Below are 13970 nucleotides of genomic sequence, written 5' to 3'. Positions count from 1 at the left end.
CTGGCTTTCCAGTAAAAGAGAAAAAAATCAGGAGGATTTAAAATACTACCACTAAAAACTTGTCAAATCAGAAGTGAACAAGAGACTGTGGAGGTAGGACTTGGTGAGAGTAGGCAAGTAATTGGTATGTTTACCTGCAAAGTTTTATTTAACCTGGTAGTAATCCCCAAGAGACTTAGTGATCCCACAAAACCCCCCAACAGGCGAGGGTTGATTGAGGTGATACCATCTAACATGCTTAGAGTGGGGCAGGCACATAGCGCATGCTTGCCCACTCATTTAAATTCTATTTTTATAGGTGAAAATAAGGTTTTAAAAAAAGGACTTAAATATCATGAGTCACTAAAACACAGAATATCTCACTTTTATCAAATTTGATTGGATTCTCTTAAAATCAGAGTTCTTCAGACTGATTTTCTAACTCCCTTTTTTACATTTCCAACAGGAAGACATCATGAGCTGTAAGATTCAGTACCTTTTTATGTCTCAGATCACACAGTTTTAGTATAAGTGTGCAAAGTGTTCTAGTTTTTAAAGGGGGAGAAAACACAGATGGTGAGGAATAGAACAGGATTCAACCTCACGTAATGAACATGGTCAAGTTCAGAGGTGACATCACACACAAAAACATAGCTTAAAGACACTTTTTTCTTTTAAGGACATAGGATTTTGTTTGTTTTTAATACAAGTGAGGGAGACCTGTGTCAATAAAACTAAAACATAAACATGAAAGGCTCAGAAGGCTCCAATTGAATTAGAAACGATCCAGGCACTGATACTTGAAGCTCTGAGTTATAATCATCTACTCCCATGATGACAATGGCGGGGAACAGCTTTCTCATGGCATTTTTTTACTATGGGAACGAAAGAGAAAAATGGAGGCAGAAACACCAGGTTATTTCTACTCAATATAAGAACATGAATAAGTTAGACATTACACATTGTTCTTCAAGTGATTCAAGAAGTCAGTTGGTAAATCCACATGAATGGTTTTCCAAATCTCTCAACTGAAGAGGATTTCTAGGAAAGCAGAAACACTGTTTATAAGCAGTGTAAATACATACACTCTGGTGAAAAGCAGATGAAGGTGAGAGTAGATACATAGAGAAGAAAAAGATGCTGACCCGGTGACCTGTGCCCACATGAAGAAAACATGGAAACTGCTTTAAAATGACCAAAAATACCCTGAACAGACATTTCCCTCATTTCTCCAACACACAAAACAACAACTAAAATGAAGTGTTGAAAATTTGAAAATTAAACACACCACACAGAGTTTACAGTATACTCAAACAATGCAGCAAGCCAGATTGTACAAACCATTTGTTATAAAAATATCTTCTTTTATATTGTATGAACAAGTTGAAAGAGTCCCCTCCAAGTGTTCATTCACTGGCTCACCACTTGTGCGCAGGTAATATGCAAACTCAGCAAGTTTCTTTAGTTTCTCTCCTTTCACACGTCTGCTTTACTGCTCCAGTAACGATTTGGATTAGAACAATCATTCTTGAGTAAATACTATCTTTCAGATGCCTGGGTGTGTCATCAAGATACTACTGGGGTCATATCCCACAACTGTAAAAAGAAAAAGAAGATATACAATGAACTAGAATTAAATTGTGTTGATGATAACCAATCCTTATAATTAAATTCAAGTAAATTTTTTAATATAAGAAGCAATGATTATACTAACATGATTCTGAAATCTTTAAAATAGTATTTTCCATCAAAAAGTACTATAACATAAACCTCAAAAACATGACCATGTCAGCTGGAAGCTTCCACCCAGCTAATGGAGACTAAAGCCGATTAGAGTCATTTAAGGAGGAAGGGAACTGAGCTATATTAGGCAGCAAATGGGTGCCAGGCATGTACTGTGTCCTTTCAATATCTTATCTCATTTAATCTTCCACACAGTTCAAGGGGTCTCACTTTAAAAAATAAAGGCTCTGAGACTCCAGAGTTTATTTTAAACTTGCTTAAAGTTTCAGAGGCCTGGCAGCTTCCAAAAGGGGTTATTTCAACCACCTTACCCTGCTGCTGCCTCTAAGAATGGACCACGATGGGCCTGGGAAGCAGAGCTCAGTGCGCTGGGCAAGCCTGTGCTACACGCCTGTGTGTTTCTCAGAAAACAAGGCAGGTGTGGCCCCTTCTGTCCAGAGCCTCTGCTGTGGTCCTCAGAGAGAACCTGGAGGAATGCATGTGGATTAACCGATCTCATGGGGAAGGGTCTTATTTATTACTTGTTGGCTTATCCAGTTCTACCATTCATCCAATGCTCATCTCAAATCCCTCCTCCTTCACAGAGCCACTTCCAGCAGCACCACCTCCCTCTATGGAACGGACTCTTAAAGTAATTCTTGTCTGTATTACTCTTCTGGCCACTGCATATGTGACCTATTATTGTCTTTTTAAAAGTATGTCTCCAACTGACCAGCTGTTCCTTACAGGCAAGAAAGAGCATGTCTGACCTTGGTGTGTACACCCTGTGCCTGGCATGGGCCTTGTATGTATAAATGCTCACTGCCAAGGGTGCCCTCTGAGCAGGTTTCGCATAGCCGTGGTGCTCCTGTATATTCACGTAGGGCCAGACATGGAGAGCTCCTACCATGAGAGAGCATCCTACCTTAATAACCTTGTCAGTTCCCGAAGTCAGTAGCCATCCCCGGGTTGCATCAAAATGCACATGCACAATGTTGTGTTTACTGTCGTGGAAAGTGGCCGTGGGCGCTCGTCTGGAGGAAGCAAAGAACGTTTCCAAGAGTGAAAAGTCATGACATAGGAATGAAGGATATCTAGAGTGACATTAAACTCTTAATTTTTTAGCCAAATAGCTAAATGGCTTCACTATTACAAATGTGGCTCAGATTTACCTTTATTCCCTGGTGACCTGGTAAAAAAAATTTTTTTTAAGTAAAGGATTCTGATATTCTCTAAAATGGGAAAGAGATTCAAAAGTCCCTTATAGATTACTTGTCACTCTAATAGAGCCTATGAAAATCTCTGTGTTTTTGATAAATTAAAAAAGAAAACAAAATACCTCAGTGCTTTGGCTAAGTTTGATTTCAGGACTTGCTGGTAAAATAGTCTACCAAACACTGTTTTGCAGTTTTTTAATCTGTGCATATTTTTTAGTAAGAAGGTCTGTCAGCTACCAGGCACTCTGAAGGCACGAGAAGAGGCAGAGCAGTGATGTGGGAAAGGAGACAGGAACATGGGAAAGGAGAGCTTTTCTCCAATATTCCAGTGGGCTTTCTGAAGACTTTTGTTTTCTATTTTTAATCTATAACTGAATCTAAATAGATCTTCAGCATAATAAAAATGGTTACTATAAAATATTTAGAATTAAAGATTTAGGTTTAATTTGCAAACCCTTAGATCCTCCAGATCTGTGTCTTTATCTATAAAATGAAGAATTAGCTAGAGTATCTCTTAAGATCACATGCAGCTCTCTAATTTAATGAGAAGAACTCATATTCATTTCATCATGTATGATGAGTGGAAAATAATCAGTGGACAGAAATACTTCTGGAAGGGCATTTTAATTTATATATGATATGGATAAATAATAATGAAAAACACATAAGTTAGGGTTATTTGTAAAAGAATACTTTATTAATTTGCCACGAATTCCCTTTAAATGCTAATTTACTCTGGTGAATTTTAAATGCTTATATTTACATGCATCTTTTAAGACACCCACCTAGTACTTACATGATTTTACTATATACAAGGGCTTAGAAGTATGTGGGGGTAGGAGCACTAGGCAGCGCTTTTCCTATGAAATTCTGCTGTAATTCACTAAACGGAAAACTTGTTGCAGAGCATTCTGTTTACATTTGGGGCAGTTTTTAATTAGCCAACACTAAAGAGACAGCATAGATTTGTCCCACCAACTAAGCAATGACACAGCAACCTAAGGTCCTGGGTTTCTGGACAAGACTGACCAGCCAGACTTAGTAGTTGGGCAACTGGTAGCATTTGCTTCTTAGGTAAAGTGACTTAGCTCTTCTTGGAAAACAAAACCTCTAGAGCAGTGGTTCTCAATCTTTCTAATGCCGCGACCCTTTAATACAGGTCCTCATGTTGTGGTGACCCCCAACCATAAAGTTATTTTCGTTGCTACTTCATAACTGTAATTTTGCTACTGTTATGAATCGTAATGTAAATATCTGATATGCAGGATGTATTTTCATTGTTACAAATGGAACATAATTAAAGCATAGTGATTAATCACAAAAATAATATGTAATTATATACGTGTTTTCTGATGGTCTTAGGCGACCCCTGTGAAAGGGTCATTTGACCCCCAAAGGGGCCACGACCCACAGGTTGAGAACCGCTGCTCTAGAGCAAGCATGTCAAACTCAAAGGCTAACACGGGCCAAATACACAAGGGTTAAGTTTATGTGGGCCACAAAAAAACAAAAGCTTCAATTTTCATAGAAACGAAGGTTTATTTCAATAGAGACATGCTGAGTACAAAGGGCTGAAAGAAATGAGTAATCGTTAACATAAAATAGAACATTTTAATAAAAATTAGTATTTTTTCTTGAACATTAACTTACCAGACACTGAATAACTGCACAAATTAATAAGCGTAATACAAATAAACCTATTTTTCTTGTTCTCCGAAAGCAAAATATTTCCTGTTGTGCATGCCAAACCAGTAGTACAAGACTAATGACGTGGCAATTAGCTACTAAAATATTTGCTGCTAGTATTAGTGGAGAGATATGGTGCGCCTGCGCGTAAGGGAAATGAATGCAATGCGATTATAGTAATCAGTCATTAGCAAACGTAGTTCATTATTAATAACTAGAGGCCCGGTGCACACATTTGTGCACTGGTGGGGTCCCTCAGCCTGGCCTGCGCCCTTTGGCAATCCGGGACCCCTTGGGGGATGTCGGATTGCTGGTTTCGGCCTGATCCCCGCAGGCCAGGCTGAGAGACCCCCCTGGTGCATGAATCTGTGCACCGGGCCTCTAGTATGCATATAAGATCTTTGGTTAATCTCTTCCTGCCCTCCCCCTTCCCCCTTTCCCTTTGTGATTCATTAGTCTGTTCCATGTTTCCATGCCTGTGCGTTGAGCATCTGCCCCCTGGTGGTCAGTGTGTGTCATAGCTACCAAACAGTTGAATGGTCACTTAGGCTTTTATATATATAGACTAGAGGCCCAGTGCACAAAAATTTGTGCACTCGGGGTGGGGAGAGGAAGTCCCTCAGCCCGGCCTGTGCCCTCTCGCAGTCTGGGACCCATCGGGAGATAACGACCTGCTGGCTTAGGCCTGCTCCCGGGTGGCAGAGGGCAGGCCTAATCCCTAGGTGCAGCCCCTGGTCGGGCTCAGAGCAGGGCCGATTGGGGGGTTGGGGCACCGCCCCCTGTCACACTCAAGGCAGGGTCGATAGGGAGGTTGCAGCACCACCCCCTGTCACGCACAGAGCAGGGCCCTTCAGGGGGTTGGGGAGCTCCCCCCTGTCACACACAGAGCAGGGCTGATCAGAGGGTTGGGGCTCCGCACCCTGTCACACCCAGAGCCTGCAGGGTGATCAGGGGTTTGGTCGCTGCCCCGTCACACTGATCCCGGTGCTGGGAGGCCTCTCGGCTCCGCTGATCCCAGGGTCCTGAGGCCTCGCGGCTCCGCTGATCCAGGGGTGGGAGGCCTCGCGGCTCCGCTGATCCCAGGGTCCTGAGGCCTCGCGGCTCCGCTGATCCGGGGGTGGGAGGCCTCGCGGCTCCGCTGATCCCAGGGTCCTGAGGCCTCGCGGCTCCGCTGATCCCAGGGTCCTGAGGCCTCGCGGCTCCGCTGATCCCAGGGTCCTGAGGCCTCGCGGCTCCGCTGATCCGGGGGTGGGAGGCCTCGCGGCTCCGCTGATCCCGGTTGGGAGGCCTCGCAGCTCCGCTGATCCCGGGAGGGAGGCCTGTGGGCTCCGCTGATCCCGGGTCCTTGAGGCCTCTTTGCCCTGCCGCTTCAGGGCTGTTTGGCTTCGCTCTGCTTGGAGCCTGAGCATGCAAATTAACCGCCATCTTTTAGCTTCTATAATTGAAACATTGTATCTTTTGGAGTTGTTGCTTCAGGAGCTCAGGGCCCCGCAGCTGCAGACAGGGAACCTTGGCTTCCTCCATCGCTGGGGCAACCAAGCCCCCTGTTCTCAGCTGCCTGGCTGCCGGCCGCCATCTTGGCTGACAGTTAATTTGCATGTCTCACTGATTAGCCAATGGGAAGGGTAGCGGTTGTACGCCAATTACCATGTTTCTCTTTTATTAGTGTAGATTATGTGTAATAAGACATTGTAAAAATTAAGTTACAAAATTTTTATTAAAACGTTTCTTATGTACAAGTATATTGACTGGGCTGCAAAAATATTCATTGTGGGCCAGATGCAGCCAGTAGGCCGCGAGTTTGACATGCTTGCTCTAGAGCCTAGGGCTGATTTGGCTCCTGTAGAAGATACCAGCTTGGGCTAGAAAGTGAACCCTGGACTCCAAACTCCTGAGCACTTCTCAAGGAAATGAGTATACAGAAGGCTCTGCTGGAAGAACACCTATTTGCAATGCACATACCCCTGGGGTTAAGAAGAGCACAGGGATGCATTCTTTGTGAGTACTCTTCCCTCCCAAGTCACAAGAGAACACAATCTCTTGGTGGAAAGGTGGGCTTTGCCCACTTGCCAGGATCTGCATTCTAAACCAGCAGGAGCTAGGGCAGTGATGGCGAACCTTTTGAGCTCGGCGTGTCAGCATTTTGAAAAACCCTAACTTAACTCTGGTGCCGTGTCACATATAGAAATTTTTTGATATTTGCAAACATAGTAAAACAAAGACTTATATTTTTGATATTTATTTTATATATTTAAGTGCCATTTAACAAAGAAAAATCAACCAAAAAAATGAGTTCGTGTGTCACCTCTGACACGGGTGTCATAGGTTCGCCATCACTGAGCTAGGGCATCAATGGTCATGACTGTGTGCTGGGTGCAGCTCAGTTCACATTCTCTCCTTAACCTTGACAATTTTTCAGGCTGCTGGAACTTACTCTTCATCTGTGATGGCCTCGTGGCAGCTGTCACAGACCCTCACTTCAAACTCGAAGCCCATCAGGGGGATGGAGGAACGTTTGGAGCTGCACTTGCCGCAGACAGCCTTCCCGCACTTGCGGCAGTGGTGCTGCAGAGAGAGAACGGAGACTTGTTAGGGCGGCCATGCCTCAGCGTCTCGGGGTATGCTCAGCAGTGATCAACAGCATTTAGCTGAGGGTGCTAAACAAGGTTGCCCCCAAAACTGAAAGGAACACAGCAGTTGTGTTTATTCAGAATGAGGACTGCTGGGAAACACATCTGACTGCCATCTCCCTTCTGCCTCCTTACCCCATTCTTGGTCCTCTCTGGTTATCATCACTATGATCTCTAGAGGAACCACCCAGCAGTCAGGTTATCTTAAAGCTGAGTGTAATGAGGAAGTGCCATCTCCGAGATTATGCTGCCTCATCAAGGAGAATAGGAATGAACCCTGATTCAATCCATTGTCTATACCAGTGATGGCGAACCTTTTGAGCTCGGCGTGTCAGCATTTTGAAAAACCCTAATTTAACTCTGGTGCCGTGTCACATATAGAAATTTTTTGATATTTGCAACCATAGTAACACAAAGATTTATATTTTTGATATTTATTTTATATATTTAAATGCCATTTAACAAAGAAAAATCAACCAAAGAAATGGGTTCACGTGTCACCTCTGACACGCATGTCATAGGTTCGCCATCACTGGTCTATACTCTAGTCATGCCCAATCTAGGTGAGTAATGAAATCAACTTTTGGTGCCTTAGGGAGGACCAAACCCAAGCATGGAATCAGACTGAAATGTCGTATTATAAGTAGATTCAAATAACTAAAACTAAGACATAAGAAGGACCAGTGAAATTATTAAGAATAAATAAATACCACTTCTATAATTACATGGTTTGGTACTAATATGAGCTACAGCATCATCCCTCTAACTTTAAGGTATATTTCAACAGATGCCAGTAGAATTCTAAGGCATATACCTTAACTACTTACTGGGGACAGATCTCTATAAAACTGAATCCAGTAGGAATGAGCTATAGCAGATAAAGGGAACAAATTAATGTGCGCTCACAAAGAAACTCCATGATAATTTATCCCTATTTCTTCCAAGATCACAAGGTAAAGTTATTTACACACGATTACATTTTTGAAAATATATTTTATTGCTTTTTTTACAGAGAGGAAGGGAGAGGGATAGAGAGTTGGAAACATCAATGAGAGAGAAACATCGATCAGTTGCCTCCTGCACACTCCCTGCTGGGGATGTGCCCGCAACCAAGGTACATGCCCTTGACCGGAATCGAACCTGGGACCCTTGAGTCCACAGGCCGATGCTCTATCCACTGAGCCAAACCGGTTAGGGCACACGATTACATATTGATGAAGCAGCCATATCACTCACCTGTCTTAGGCCAATTTTCCTACTGTCCCACATTTGCTTGAAGTTCCAGAAGAAAGGCTGATCACACTTCTGGCAGGAATCACTGTCCAACCATTCAGGGGTCTTGTCAAATAAAACACACAGCAGGTCACAGTGAGAAAGTGACCTAAGGTTACTTGATGTAAGTTACATTGATGAAACAGAATCAGGATATGCTTATAGGAAACAGAAGCACACTTTCTCAATCATTTAAAAAATATTTATAAATGTCCATTAGGTGTCAGGCCCTGGGATGTAGTGATGAATAAAAAGAATCTCATGGAGAATCATCATGGTAGGCAAAACATAAAAATATTAATAATCATAATTATTTAAGTAAGTATCAGTGCAAAGGCCTGAAAAGAAGCACAGAGTGCTGAGTGCTATGACCTAGGTGGAGTTCAGGGGTGTTCAGGGGGAGCTGGGGCTTTATCAGCAGTCTTGACAGCCACCTTGAGGATTCAGGACTGTGTCTCATTCTCTGACCGTATGTAATTATATCTGCTTTGTGTACAATTATGTAATTGCACATCACACAGCTTTCTGTGTTGGAGGGACAGAACCTGACCACGGTAGCTCCTTGGAGACACAACTTGTCCCTGCCCACTCGTGGCACAGCCCAGCAGGGTTTGAAACTCTGCTCCTTGCCTCAGGGTCACACAATAGCCTGACTTCGTTCACCATTTCCCAGCCCTATCACAAATACTCCAAACTATGTCAAACAGGTTTAAAAGTTGTGTGAAGTTTAAAGCTATTCTCCAGCAAATCTTCATAGATTAGGCTTATAGTGACTCTGCATTTGCTTCTCCAGTTCCATGTTCATCTCTGTAAATTCATCACCTGGCAGAGGAACTGATCTCTTTCCACGTGTCACCAAACCCAAGGAACCTTAAAAAATAAACCCAATCCCAGGGTTTCCCAAAAGTGAATTCCAGGGAACTCCCATTTGACTCTTAATGTAAAAGAGGCCTGAGATCAAACAAGTTTGTGAAACATGTAAACAATAGCCTGTTTCCTCCCTGAGATTCATAATAGACAGCAGTGTAATAAAGGCCTGGGAAGGCCTTTTTCTTTTTGAAACTGCTTTTTTTAAAAAAATATATTTTTATTGATTTCAGGGAGGAAGGAAGAAGAAGAGAGAGATAGAAACATCAATGATGAGACAGAATCATTGACTGGCCGCCGCCTGCATGCCCCACACTGGGGATTAAGCTCACAACCCAGGCATGTGGCCCTGACCGGGATCAAACCTAGAACCTTTCAGTCCACAGGCTGATGATCTATCCACTGAGCCAAACTGGTTAGGGTGAAGGCCTTTTTCTATTGATGTAATCCTTTTCTAGGGAATACCTATTAAGGAACAGTTTTAGGGATTTAGCATATTCTCTTACCTTCAAACAGAAATAAACCTAAAGCTATACATGTTCTCAAAAGAAAAGTAGAAGGGTGACATTTTAAGAGCTCTAATTCCTTTTTTTTTTTTTTTTTTAAGAATAGTTTATTGCTTTTAGAGAGAGGAAGGGGAGGGATAGAGAGAAACATTGATGTAAGAGCCAAACATCAATCGGGCTGCCTCCTGCCCACTCCCCACCGGGGATCAAGTCCAAAAACCAGGCATGTGCTCTGACCAGGAATCAATTGAACAAGCAACTTCCCCATGCACAGGATGACAGCCAACCAACTGAGCCAAAACCGAAGAAAGTAAGCCTTAAGTCGCTTCGTAATTTTCATGTCTTAGTCAATTTAAAGCCAGATTTAAGAAAATAATACAAAGGTTTTAGCTAAAGACATTTTACACCTAAAGTCATACCTATGTTGTGATTTTTTAGAACAGTTCTGATGCAGGAAGATTTACAGAAAACTTTAACATAAACACATCACTGCATCTTTTACAAGGAAGCATGCAAGGTTTAGGACGCATATCAAATGCTCACAGTGGTGTCTTATGAATGAGGAGGGAGTTGGGAGTAAGTATCGGGTAAGAGAAAAAAATTAAATCACCATGTGATGTGTAGTATAATTCAATCTCATTTTTTGTTAAAAAAACCTTCCATATATGTATATGTAGAGAAAAGTGTAAGGAAGAATACTTGCCTGTTAAGTGTGATATTTCTGGGTGGTGGTATCATGAGTAACTACATTCTATTTGTTAGTGAGCACTCTGTAATTTTCTACAAAGTGTACTTTATTACATATACTTTGAAAAAATGATAATATTTTGAAAAAATGGATGTTATTAACCCAAGGGTATCAACCCAATACGATCAGCCACTTGATGTCTTCATCGTCTGCCCCATCCCCCAGCTAGCCTTTCATTTCTGCTGGCTTCCCCTGTGCATGCACACCAATGCTCCATGTGCCATGGCTCATGTTCATCTGGTCTTTACTCTTGCTGTTTCTTGTCCTGGTCAGAGCACGTTCAGACCCCATCAATCTTTTAGAACTATGTCCTTCCACACACCCTTCTCTGTGAATATCAGATGACAATAGTAACATCCCTTCCTAAATATCCAGAACTGATGCCCTATCTTACATCTACTGCAATTAATTCATTTGTACCATTTCATAGTTTCCTTAAGTTTTCTCTCACATGTCTTTTCTTCTAGAAAGCCTGCCAGCGCTGCAGGGCAGGGACTGCTTCATCACAGTCTCAGACCTCCCCAGGTGAGCACTGCACAGCACTTGCCATACAAGAAAGGTGCTCTACAGATACATCTCGGGATTTCTGTTTATATGACACTTGCAAAAAAAATGGATGGAACCATCTCCACTGCTCATTTAGAGTTCTGAATCGCTCAATAAGATTTAAAATAGTCAACAAGTACTGAGTGCTCATATATCTGGATGTCAAAAGGCATAATTTTAAGCAAGATGGCTCTAGGGACTGCCCACCAACCACTTGGTTTTATTTTCCTCCTTTGGGCCTTTGCCCATCATGGGTAGAGCCTGCCTGCTGCTCAGAAAGAGTTGCCCCTCACAACAAGATGCGCCTTGATAGTACTGGATTCTTTTGAGCTAAAGGCACCTGAGACCCTGCAAGGTCAACATAAACTTTTATCTGTCCCTTAAAGAATATCTATAGGGCAGGGCAAACGTCTAATAACTGAACATGCTCTTCTTACTGTCCTACAATGATCTTCCTTCCTTCTGAAACCCCAAGGTGATTCCTAGCCTAGAATATGATTATTACGTCATTTTCCCTCTCTGTCTTTGAATCTCTCATGTATGTAAGTTCTCTGACTCTCTCACATATGTGGAGTTCCCATACATGTGTATATGTTATATTCGGTTATTTTATCTTGTTAATCTGCTCCTTGTCTATTTGAAACTTAGACCAGCTGAAAGACCGTTTGGGTAGAGAAACACTTCTTCCTCCCACTGTGCACTGAGGGGAAAGAGCCCACTGGTCCTCTCCTCCCAGGCCAGGCCAGTCAGGCCAGGGAAGAGGCCGGCAGACTGGCCGTGACTGTGCCTCCCCTGCAGCAGCTTCCATGCAGAACCACACTCCAGTGGATAGCCTGGAGCATGGCTAGCACACAACGCACTGATTTCCATGCCTTTGTACTGATGGGGCCAAAGGGTACTTTGAAAAGCAATATTCTATAATTCCCTACTTCCTAACAATAATGATCATTTTAATTAGTTACTAATGGAACTCCTGTGGATTTATGGTTTCAGCAAATCAAGTTTTAATCTTCTGAAACATTTAATTACTGACATTTGAAAGGCATTAGATTGTGGGTAACATTCTCTTGAAATGAGATTGGATGAGGGCAGGGAAGGAAGTTGGGAAATTGCTTTTGTCTTTTTTTAAAGTGTTGCTTTTCTGAAACTGGAAAAGCATACAATGCCAATGGGAAAGTTTACCCACCATCATTCTAGGGAAAGGAGAATATATAGTTACCTTCAATGTACTTGTCAAAGGGGATATTCAGTAAACATATCACTTGTTAAGACACTTAAAGGTGAAAAAGAAAGGTAAAACTTAGTAATATATGCTGAAACTGTCAAAGTATATATTTCTATCTGGAGAACTATTTAGGAGATGACTCATAAAGAAGCATAAAATAATGATTTTGAATATTTCTATTAATAATTAAAGAATGTTACTTCATCAAATACCATTTCTCACACATGAGTGATCATTTCTATCAATACATAAAATACATGAGTTCTCTGTTTTCATAGGGCACTTTATACCTTTTTCTCACCTGAAATTTTGTTGTGAATGTTGCAACAAATTTAAAGTCTACACAGCTTACTCTCAGTCTAAATTCTTATGAAATCTCCATCACTTAAATGTTTAATGCCAATTTGTGAGAGGCAAAAAAATAGAAACTCCTATTCTACCAAAGTGTTTTTCCCCTATCTTATTTCAAGGCTTAATTGTAAAAGAAATAAGAAATGAGCAGGAGGGCCAGCTGAGCTGTTTTTCAGCACAGCCAAGAATGGCAGAGCCCAGACCAGCAGCCGTGCACCTACCTCCTGCCTCTCCACGTCCATGTTCCAGATGACTATGCCACCATCACTGCCACATGAGATGAGCTGCCGCGTGTGCTGTGCATAGGAGAGGGCCTGGATTTTGTCACTGTGAAAGAAAACAAGAGTTAGCCTCAGTGCAGGGGAGCAAGTGAAAGCCCAGAGGGAAGGAAGCTCAGCAGTCAGGGAATGAGCACACTCACTGCTGAGCCCAAAGTGCAGACTTTAGAAATGGGCTGGAAGTGTCAATATGCCAACTGTGGAAGGGTACCAAGTTTAAAAGTCAGAATGCTTGTTTAAGATCCTGAGGCCAGCCAATCTTTGTTACATCTAAGGAGAAAAACTGATTGTTAAATTGGCTGTAACATATTACTGGTTCTTTCCCTAAATGATTAAATAAACAATTATGTGCACGTGTTCATGTTATACTTGTTCAAGAGTCATGATTTTCTTTCTATAAAGGTATCTTTTATATAACCAAAATATATAAGAAACTCATACAACTTAACAAAAGGAAGACAAACAATCCAATTAAAAATGGGCAAAGGACCTAAATCAGGGGTCCTCAAACTATGGCCCGCGGGCCACATGCAAATACAAATATTGTATTTGTTCCCGTTTTGTTTTTTTACTTCAAAATAAGATATGTGCAGTGTGCACAGGAATTTGTTCATAGTTTTTTTTTAAAACTATAGTCCGGCTCTCCAATGGTCTGAGGGACAGTGAACTGGCCCCCTGTTTAAAAAGTTTGAGGACCCCTGACCTAAATAGACACTTCTTCAAAGTGGACGTACAGCTGGCCAAGAGACATATGAAAAAATGCTCAAAGTCACTAATCATCCAAGAGATGCAAATTAAAACCACAATGAGGTATCACCTCACACCTGTCCGAATGGCTACCATCAACAAATCAACAAACAATAACTGCTGGTGAGTCTATGGAGTAAAGGGAACCCTAGCACACTGATGGTGGAAATGTAGACTGGTGCAGCCACTATGGAAA

General features: G+C 42.1%; 1 protein-coding gene across 1 annotated transcript in view; it reads right to left on the bottom strand.

Moving 5' to 3' along the window:
- Nucleotides 1-432: 432 nt before the first annotated feature.
- The window catches only part of WDFY2 (WD repeat and FYVE domain containing 2), a 222229-nt gene continuing 208691 nt past the window's right edge, over nucleotides 433-13970 (bottom strand). The window contains exons 8-12 of the mRNA XM_081082818.1: nucleotides 12971-13076; nucleotides 8471-8572; nucleotides 7039-7169; nucleotides 2627-2735; nucleotides 433-1575 (exon numbers count right to left, since the gene is read on the bottom strand). Of these exons, the coding sequence (XP_080938944.1) occupies nucleotides 1546-1575; nucleotides 2627-2735; nucleotides 7039-7169; nucleotides 8471-8572; nucleotides 12971-13076 (478 nt within the window). The 3' untranslated portion in view covers nucleotides 433-1545. The remainder of the gene's footprint in view (nucleotides 1576-2626; nucleotides 2736-7038; nucleotides 7170-8470; nucleotides 8573-12970; nucleotides 13077-13970) is intronic.

This window comes from Myotis nattereri (assembly GCF_964212035.1).
Source record: "Myotis nattereri genome assembly, chromosome: 2".
In the NCBI taxonomy this organism is placed as follows: Eukaryota; Metazoa; Chordata; class Mammalia; order Chiroptera; family Vespertilionidae; genus Myotis; species Myotis nattereri.
The sequence above is the reverse complement of the archived record's forward strand: the minus strand, read 5'-3'. Positions and strand labels throughout refer to the sequence as shown.